Genomic DNA, 9,671 nt, shown 5'->3' on the forward strand with positions numbered 1-9,671 from the left:
AACCCATGGCTATAAATTCAGTTTGAGATTTACATGGATTAAATTACAGTCTACACCCAATAACCCATAATGACAAAGTGAAAATACATTTTTAGAATTTTTTTGTAAATGTATTCAAAATCCAAAACTGAAATGAGATCCTTTGTTGTGATCTCAACATTGTGCTCAGGTGCATCCTTTAATTGTATTTGATGTATCCAGAACATGATTGGAGTCTGCCTGAAGCAAACTGAACGGGTAGACACAGTTTAGAAAGGCACACACTTCACATTATGGTAGAGTGGCCACTCTATCATAATGTGACAGTCCACCTGGATTTTGTCAGATGGTATTTAATGGACTGTGAGAGCATAAGGATAAAGATCGTCTGCTGTGATGAAACAAAAAATGTAACTCCAAAGAGAGACAAGCAGAGTGGCCTGAATAACACCCACACACACTCCAGCATCCCCCCAGAAACTCAGTAATAGCTGTGCTGCGGCAGAAATAAATATTCTCTTAAGAAAGTGACTAATTTATATTTGTGGAACTGAGATATGGACACTTGTTGTAGGTAAACTGCAGTTTGGACTTAAGTAACATTTTACATAATACACTTTGAGGATGAGCCAGTGAAGTTTTTCTGTGTTAAAAATAAAATTCCAAGCATTGGGGCCTCAAACAAAGCAAGCACAGTGACATCTGGTGGCTCGCAGAACTTATAGTAACTCTTCGAGACTGGGTCCATATCACTACAAAACCTCACTGATTATAATAGCTTCAGTCTCATGTACAATAAAAGTCCCAAAAGCCTGTGTGGTGTTATTAGATCAGTAACACTTTTCTTCTGAAGTGCTGTGTTAAATGTTCATGTTCCTATGCATTATGTTAAAGTACAGTAATAAGTTGCCCAAAAAAGACTAAATATAAAATGTCACTGCTAATACTAAGTACTTCTTGGTGTATTTACATTTACTCATGTAGTTAAGGACCAGTGTCACTGATACATTTTAACTTCCTATCCTACTAATGTGCCTATCATAGGGTTTAGCTACAAAACCTTCGAACTCTATGTAACTCAGTGAAGATCCTTCTGAATCACCAGTGATGCATGAAGTTTTGGACGTCATCAGTCACATGACCTCCTGCTTCACAGGAGTGAAACAGGCTGCGGCGCTTATCATCTGCCCATCTCCACTGATTTATGGTGTTATGTTTTTTTTTTTTGTGCTGGTGCCTTTTTAAGTTTGTTGGCTATTAGTTATATATGGAGGGGTCATGTATTAGATTTGCCTTTGTAGGGTTACCTGAGGAAAACTGAAGCTTTAATCTAAACTAAAACAAACTGGCACCTCAGTTCCCAGATGAACTGCTACAGTAAAAGTTTGGGCTGCAATTGGCAATTTACTGTATGAATGTGTAACACACTGTGTATTTCCCTGTGGCAGTAGTTTTCTTAGATTCTCAACATTACCATGTGAAATATGACTCAGTGGCCACTCATCTCAGATTCTTAAGTGTTTTCTCTGATAGAGCATATAACAGTCTCTGTGCTCCTTTTTAGAGGAAACAATGTTGCACAGGGTGACATCGTCCTTCATAATGAACGCTGTAGTTTATTTTGAGTTAATCATACATGCACCATCCTGCAATTGTAAATGCTTATTAGAGCATGTGCGGCCTTATTTTTTTAAAATGCAAAATTCAAATCTGGATATTATTCCACTATTGCCTTTACTCACATTTGTGTGGTACTTTATGTGGGTTGTAACTTGTACCGTTCTTTCATTTTAGGAAGCGTTAGGTGATGTGGTATACTGTGGACTCCCTGAAGTTGGCCAAAGACTTGAACAAATGGGTAAAAGCCTTGAATACACCACATTTTTTTTTTGCATTAAGTCCAGTAGTGAGATGGGAAGCACAGTTCTATGCAAAGGTGGGGCATCCCTGGGCAAATTACATACAGGTGGGTGACAAATGAAAAGGAACAACTTGAATAAATGAGTGGTCTCTGCAGGATGACAATGCCCCCATCCACAGGGCACTAGGGCTCACTGAATGGTTTGAGTGTATGAAAATGATGTGAATCGTGTCCTATGGCCTTCGCTTTCATCAAAATACCTATCGGAGATTTTGAACCGATATGTTAGACAGCGTCTAAAGTAACCAGATGAGGGAATATGTTTTGGCAGAATAGTGGAGTTCAGAGACTTGGAGAATCAATGCCAAGGAGCACTGAAGCTGCTCTGATGGCAGATGGTGGCCCAGCACCCTACTGAGACACTTTATGTTGGTTTTTCTCTTTGTTTGTCACCTGTCTCTATCTTGTTGGTTTATTTTTCAGCACATAGAAATAAATAGTATTAAATTTTGCCTGTATTTAAATGCTAATGCACTTATTTTGTTAATGAACCTAAACAATAGAAACGTTTGCATACAACTGTATCTCTCATGTCGTCTGTGTACCTGTTGTAGAGGAGTTTGGTGCTTTGGAAAGTGTAAAGGCTGCCAGTGAGCTGTATTCACCACTCACAGGAGAAGTGACTGAAATCAACACAGAACTGACAGAGAATCCTGGACTTGTGAATAAAGCCTGCTATGCAGAGGGTAAACATCTTGCAGTTGTTCTTTTCCAGTACATTTGTCATAGTCATTTCTCCCAGGAGATGTGTTGCCAGTGTAGATAATAAGTTGTCAAAACAGAATACCTTTAACAGCTTGAGATTGTATGATTATTATTTTTTTTTTTTTACCTTTCAGGGTGGATAATCAAGATGACAATTGAAAAGCCTGAAGAACTCGATAGTCTCATGGATCAAGCAGCGTACGATAAATTTATTAGGTCACTTGAAGAATAAATCATTAAGCTAACTGCTGTTTTGTAATGCAACTTCAATCAAAGATAAGTATACAGGATTAGTAAAGTCATATGCAACACTCTTCTTCATTTGTGGTATTTATTTCAATACTGGAACTGTGCTAAGTCATTTTAAATACCCAATAACAGCCTCCACACAAAGTTAGGAGTTGTTTTTGCCACTAGCAAACCTAAAGGGCTCTTATAATATGACAGTCTGTCAGTATTGTTGGATCTTTTTTCTGGTGCTTTGCTAAATGTGCACACAGGTGGTAAAGATAGTAAAATGATTTTAAGTGCTGTGTCACATTTATTAATAAAATGTGGTCATGACGTGTGAAAAGACACCTGTCATTTTTCAAAAATCCAAACTTTTGCTTTTTTGTGAATTCACTAACAGCTTTAAACTTAAAGTAACATTCTTGGCAGCTACAGCAAACGTAAGAATGCATCATGTTGTTAAGATTCATTCAAGTAACAATAACAGCAACTTTACAGCTAGTTAAAAAGGCTCATGCTCAGTTGATGTGCTAGTGGATGTTCATATCATGTTGCTGTAAATTTGCTGACACAGCAAGCTGCTGATTTTTGCCTTTTGTTCAACACACCTTCACCTTTGCTCTGAGATGCAGATAGGCAGAGACTGCAGAAGCTAGTTGATCAATGATTAATGAAGAAGTGGTTTTAAAATCAGTGACTAAAAAACAATCTCAGGCTGATAACAGGAAATAAGTTTGAATAATGTTTCTGGCTAAAACATCAATTTCATGCTACTACACAGTATTCCCTATTAAATCATTTGTATAATAAAAGCTATTGTAAATTTATCAAATGGATGGGACTCAAGCTCCTGTTAGTTTCTGGTTCGGCTTTATAAAGTTACAGCTATACTGTATCTTGATGGACTTCAGAAAGAGAAGTAGTTAAAATTCGGTGTAAAAATAGATCATGTCCTAATTCATTTATGCACCAGTAATCTCAAGAAATCAAAGAGCAGAAGCTGTTGACATCCTTTATACTTTGTTACATCCATGGCACAGTTAATGACTCTGTAATACGTATTTTGTGAAAGCAATAAAATTTCATCTAGTCATATAATCATTTGTCTTTCTGGTCCTTTCATTGTGTTAACAGAGACTGGGCACAGAGAAAAACAAGTTCAGATAGGACACAGGAAAAGTGCACACTTACATGTTTCTTAAATGTATTCACATGTGATTAGGCAGAGTTGCAATTAGAAAAAGAATAATTAATTCTTATTTGAGGAGACTAGTGTGGCTTGTTCTTATTGTATGTGGACAGTCTAAACATCTGACCCACAACCCAGCCACATGTAGTGCATTGTTCAACAAGTTGATGAAAGCTAAAGTTATTAAATTGTTATTTTTATGATTTTAATTAATTGTTATTACCCTGAATAATGTGATAATATAAAACATTTCTACCTTATTTAACTTTTTATCAATTCCTTGTAGAGAGGCAAATGCTCTTTTAAATGCTCTTGATACCGCATCTGTTCGGTCGACAGTAGGTGGCAGTAATGCAACATTAAGGATGTCAAATGCCATAAAATCTCCGAGAAGAAGAAGAAGAATCTCTTCGACCATTGGCTTATTGTCCCATTTCTCACAATCCACCGTTTTGCTACTTCCTTTTTCCTTTCGGCCATTTTCCTCCCTAGTAGGTATGGGAAATTATTCTTCACAAACTTCAAAATAATCTGCTTTAATCCTTGTTATTTTGTAAGGGTTTCTTAGTTTAACTTATACCCAGGTGTAGTGTGCTTTAACACATTTGAAATGAGATGATTATTGTTACGGATTTCCTCGTTGAATTGCTGAATAGCATCTGTTTTAATAGTGATACCCGGTCAGATAGTGTTTGTGTGTGACTTAGCATTACCGATAACGGCCAACTTTTCTAGCTCCATATTTTAATAATGTCTCTGAAAAGAAATATACCTAATGAATGTCGAAATGGCAAAGGCTAGTAGTTATGGCATACAGAGTATGCTAACGCGAGTTTCCCGACAAAATAGATAGCAGCCTGGTTAACCTGTTAGCATATCACCCTTGTGGGGGCTGATGGTATGCCCGGCATGACGATCAGCTCACTCCGTGTTCCATGCTGTGTTGCAGGGAAGTAGGCAGCCATGGCCCCCAGCCGAAATGGAATGATTTTGAACCCTCACTTTCACAAAGACTGGCAGAAACGAGTGCGCACATGGTTCAACCAGCCAGCCAGGAAGATCCGCAGGTGAGAACTGCCTGGTACTCCAGGGAGAGATGCTAACTTACGTTAACGTAGCTAACGCTACCCTCTGGTTGCTTCATAGACGAGTGTCAGAGATAAACTTTGTTGGCTGTGTATTTAGAACCATTGTTAATAAATGCAAGATGCCATTAAGAGGATCTCTATAACTTGAGCACAGCCACAGCTTTTCTGTTGACTTGTATGTCTGAAACGCCATGCACTGGAATGAACTGTAATAGGCTGCAAGGAATTAAATGAGATGTAATGTTTTTGTACTATTAAACAGACCGAAGCCTGTCATTGGTGACCTACATTGATGTGCCTGCATGTGCGTTTTTTGTGGGGATGAGGGCTCCTTTGTTATTTTAAGGGAGGGATGGGTGTAAACAGACATGATTTTGATTGGACAAGCCCAGGATTAACATGTAACACAAACGTTACTTAATTTGCAGTGCAGCCTTTTCCCCACCACAGGGCCATTGCACAGAACATAACAGTATGTTTGATGGTAGGCAGGTTATGTAGTCAGTTCCTCAACTAAAGTGAGAAGGGAATAGTGAATGAGGGAGAGATAGTGCTATAATTTACTAAATGTTGCAAATGTATAAATTGCAGCAAACCAGTCAACAGATCTGGCAGCACTGGAGACTTGTCTTTTTAGTTTCTTTCATCTTGCTTGCATCCATCTGTTCAAACATCAGTCATGTTCTACTGAACTACAGAGAAAAATCACAATTCTTGCGTATTTTTGTCTCAAAGTAGTTTTCCCCCTAATTCTGTCTGTTTGCCATATTGTCATGAGAAGCAGTGGAAACCAAAATAGGAATAGACAATACAGACTTTTACCGTATTTTATTTGCTGAGTTTTTTTTAGTTCCTAGGACTGAAAAGGGGCTTTGCTAACCCTAGGTTGACAAAAATACTTCTTTCCTCAGACGAAAGGCTCGCCAGGCCAAGGCACGTCGCCTTGCTCCCCGTCCTGTCTCTGGACCACTGAGGCCACAGGTCAGGTGTCCCACTATCAGGTATCACACCAAGGTTCGTGCCGGACGTGGCTTCACCCTGGAGGAACTCAAGGTAATACTTTACATTTGTCTGTAACTAGATTTGTTTTATATGAAGGAGTTATTAAACAGCAATCGGCAGCATTTTTGTGCGTGTGTACAAAGTAGGCAGTGTTTGAAAAGGGCCTCTTAGTGAATTGAACCCCTCAGTAATCAAAATACACATGGACACCAAAGGGAAAAATAGCAGCAAATCAAATGATTGTCGATTATTATGTTGGAGTAGAAACTTATTTGCAGTGAGAGCCCTGTTGGCAGTCATGTTCAGAAACATAAGCAGCATCTTGTTTAGTGTTGCTGCTGTCAGATGATGACAAATCTGCAGAGTCCCTGTATTTGTTTGATGAACCTTCTTTCTTATTACAGCTTTTTGTTTCTTCAAATGGAAAACCAAATGGAATGTCACAAATTAAATAAATCAGGCTTGTATAATGTGGTTGAGATTGCATTAAATCAGAAACTTCTGTGTTTAACTCAAACTGTGCTTCTCTTTGCAGGCGGCTGGAATCCACAGAAAGACAGCCCGCACCATTGGCATCTCTGTTGACCCCCGCCGTCGCAACAGATCCACAGAATCTCTTCAGGCTAACGTGCAGCGCCTGAAGGAGTACCGCTCCAAGCTCATCCTTTTCCCCAGGAAGGCTTCTGCCCCCAAGAAGGGAGACAGCACTGTAAGTACATCTTTCATGTTCTCACATAAACTTAGTGCACAATCTGAATAAATGTGTAAAGCATGTGATAGACGAAAGTAATGTTATTTAAGTATTTTATGAAAAAACGTAGAAAAATCAACTGGACTAGGTTTTTAGGTCGAAGACATTTCACCTCTCATCCAAGAGGCTTCATCAGTTCTGACTGACTGGTGTTGAGCCGGAGATATTTATCCCCATCGGTGGTGTTTTCAGTCCTTTGATGCCCAACAGTGTCCCCTAACAACTTAGTCGTTATAGCCTAGTATCGGTGAGCATTGTTACCTGTCTTTGAACCCTCACCTGTGGATCGATGCCTGTTGTCCTGTTGGGCATGTTTGGGCAGAGATCTCAAAACAGGGTTGTAGATGGAAGACAAGTTGTGTCTTAGTCCACCACCCCTATTTAGTGAGTGGTGTTCTATTTGAACAAAAATAGCTTCCTTGACTCCTCTCTCAAACCAGCGATGTTCTCTGGAGAGGATCTGGACTTCACTGGCCTCGAAAGAATGTCCTTTGTCCTTCAGGTGGAGGTGGACTGCTGATTCTGGTCCACTGCGGTTGGCCCTCCTGTGTTGGGCCATGCGTTGTGCAACAGCTGCTTAGTTTCACCAATGTACAAGTCGTTACACTCCTGACTACACTTAATTGCATACACCACATCATTCTGTTTATGTCTGGGTGTTTTGTTCTTCAGGTGGACCAGTCTTTGCCGCAGGGTGTTCCCTGGTTTAAAGTTGACTGGGATATTGTGGTTGCGAAAGATCCTTTTTAACTTCCCTGATAAACAGGCCACATAAGGGATGACAGTGTTATCCGTTCTTGTTTCTGGATTTCAAGCCAGGGGCTTTCTCTTTAATGTTTTACTTTTTATGAACAAGAATACAAAAGCGGTGATGCAGTTTATTGTAACTCTAAGTATTGTATAAAAGCTTAGATTTCGTCACAAACTTTATCATGCTTTTCTTTGTGTTTGAATGTGAATGCAATACAATTACTGTTTGTATTACTGACAGTTTATTGAGCTGAACCATTGTCTGGCGGCCATACAACTTCAGTCATAATCTGGATTTTGAGTGCTTTTTTGTGTGTGAGAATAATCAGATGATAAAGAAGACATCACTGAGGACCTGTAATGTTATATAAAAACTTGCACAATTCAGCCAGACAGAACAACAGTGTGGGCTGACACCCAAACACTGCTCACTGTGCACCTGTCACCAAACAAATACTTTGAAAATGTTTGTCTGTAAACTCGACAGTTGACTGATCAAGATTCAGTACTTTTATCAGTATCACTCTGATCAATTTACAAATTGATTGCTATGACTGAATGAGAAGATGTAAACCAGAAACCTTCATCTGCCCCATTTTCTGGCCTGGCCTTTGATTTGAGTCCTTTCTCCCTGCCCAAATGTCAGTGATAGCCAGAAGTTTATCAGCATTACTGGACAATACAAATGCTTTTTTTTAAATTATTTTTGTCATTTCCTTGAGGAATTAACTGTGTAATATTTTCAGGAGGAGGAGCTGAAGATGGCTACTCAGCTCACTGGTCCAGTCATGCCCATCAAAACCGTAAGTAGCAATTTCCTGAAATATTTAGAGTAAATCAAAGTGAGATGATTGGAAATAAACATGAAACATGTTTTTATGAAAAGAAGTTTTTTTTTTTTCTGCACCATCATCTCATCTTTGACTTTTGAGAAATACAAGAATAAACTGTTCCTTTTGCATCTCAGCAGTCAGATGATGACAAATCTCCGGAATCTCTGTATTTGCTTGATGAAACATTTGAACCCTTTTTCTGATGACTGCTTTTTAAAAAACAAGCTAGAAATCCAAATTGGTGGGTGCTAAATAGCAGCATCCCAAAATTGGATCTCAGTATTTGTGTGTCTTAACTGGCTGGATGTTGACATTTGAAAAAGAGATAAATATGTGGGGAAAAGGTCGCAAAAGTTTCTCTTTTTTTTTTGGCTCGTCAGGTGCACAAGAAGGAGAAGGCCAGGGTTATCTCTGAGGATGAGAAGAACTTCAAGGCCTTCGCCAGTCTGCGCATGGCTCGCGCCAATGCTCGTCTTTTCGGCATTCGTGCCAAGAGAGCCAAAGAGGCTGCCGAGCAGGACGTGGAAAAGAAGAAGTGAAAACAGTTACTATGGAACTTTGCAAAATAAAGTGTTTAAAAGATCGATATGAGAATGTCATGATTAAGATCTTGTTTGGATTGACAGGTCCAGGTTTTCATGGTCTAGGTGTAGATTAGGGGCCATGATGGACTAAAATAGTGGATGATAAGCAATAGTTTATCATGTCAAACAACAATACAGCTGGAATGAGCAACTATTCTAAACCAGGGCACAAAAACAAAACATTGAGGTAAGATAAATCTTATCTAAGGCAGCAAATGCATGCAGGCCTTCCCATAGTGTTTCTGACTTGACAGAAAAGGCATGCATGTTTTTGACATTAACACTGGCTCAGTCCTCTTCAGACGCCCACTGTAAGCTGCGACAGTGAAGCAGTCTGCACAATACCAGCACCACTATAAGAGAATCAGTGACACTGAATTCATCTCAACTTTATTATTCACACTTTTCCTTCTGTTCTATGTCGGAATGCCTTCTGTCAGAAAAGGTCCATATACCCCCTAATTAAATCTTGTTTTACAGAGCTTTAAGTACCTCTTAAAAGATTTCTGACCCCTGGACAGCTGTGGAGTGAAACTGGTGGAGATAACACAATTAGGAACATCGATTTGACCTATTTGTAATGCAGTCCAGTTGTATCAGCAGTGAACTTGCACTTTAAATTGAATTCAGGGTCTTTA

The 9,671-nt window shown here is 39.2% G+C and overlaps 2 protein-coding genes across 3 annotated transcripts in view; both read left to right on the top strand.

Annotated features, from left to right (window-relative positions):
- Positions 1–3,179, top strand: part of gcshb (glycine cleavage system protein H (aminomethyl carrier), b) — a 6,047-nt gene extending 2,868 nt beyond the window's left edge. Inside the window, exons 3-5 of the mRNA XM_020610725.1 lie at positions 1,774–1,837; positions 2,455–2,586; positions 2,740–3,179. Of these exons, the coding sequence (XP_020466381.1) occupies positions 1,774–1,837; positions 2,455–2,586; positions 2,740–2,837 (294 nt within the window). The 3' untranslated portion in view covers positions 2,838–3,179. The remainder of the gene's footprint in view (positions 1–1,773; positions 1,838–2,454; positions 2,587–2,739) is intronic.
- Positions 3,180–4,425: 1,246 nt separating this feature from the next.
- rpl13 (ribosomal protein L13) lies at positions 4,426–9,035 on the top strand. 2 transcript variants are annotated; one of them, XM_020605372.1, is made up of 6 exons: positions 4,426–4,520; positions 4,975–5,092; positions 6,025–6,166; positions 6,651–6,824; positions 8,363–8,419; positions 8,830–9,035. In XM_020605372.1, the coding sequence occupies exons 2-6, from the start codon at positions 4,989–4,991 to the stop codon at positions 8,986–8,988; spliced, it is 636 nt and encodes a 211-aa protein (XP_020461028.1). In that variant the 5' UTR covers positions 4,426–4,520; positions 4,975–4,988; the 3' UTR covers positions 8,989–9,035. The 2 variants fall into 2 exon arrangements, with proteins under 2 accessions (XP_020461028.1, XP_020461037.1); XM_020605381.1 differs by lacking the exon at positions 4,426–4,520 and adding an exon at positions 4,537–4,578.
- Positions 9,036–9,671: the final 636 nt, after the last annotated feature.

This window comes from Monopterus albus, unplaced genomic scaffold (assembly GCF_001952655.1).
Source record: "Monopterus albus unplaced genomic scaffold, M_albus_1.0 scaffold4.1, whole genome shotgun sequence".
Lineage (NCBI taxonomy): Eukaryota > Metazoa > Chordata > Actinopteri > Synbranchiformes > Synbranchidae > Monopterus > Monopterus albus.

Bases quoted from the DNA above. Each gene is read 5' to 3' on its own strand.
- rpl13 (XM_020605372.1), top strand. From the start codon at position 4,989: ATGGCCCCCAGCCGAAATGGAATGATTTTGAACCCTCACTTTCACAAA. The intron at 6,825-8,362 runs GTAAGTACATCT...TAATATTTTCAG, and splicing joins CCAAGAAGGGAGACAGCACT to GAGGAGGAGCTGAAGATGGC. The intron at 8,420-8,829 runs GTAAGTAGCAAT...TTGGCTCGTCAG, and splicing joins CAGTCATGCCCATCAAAACC to GTGCACAAGAAGGAGAAGGC.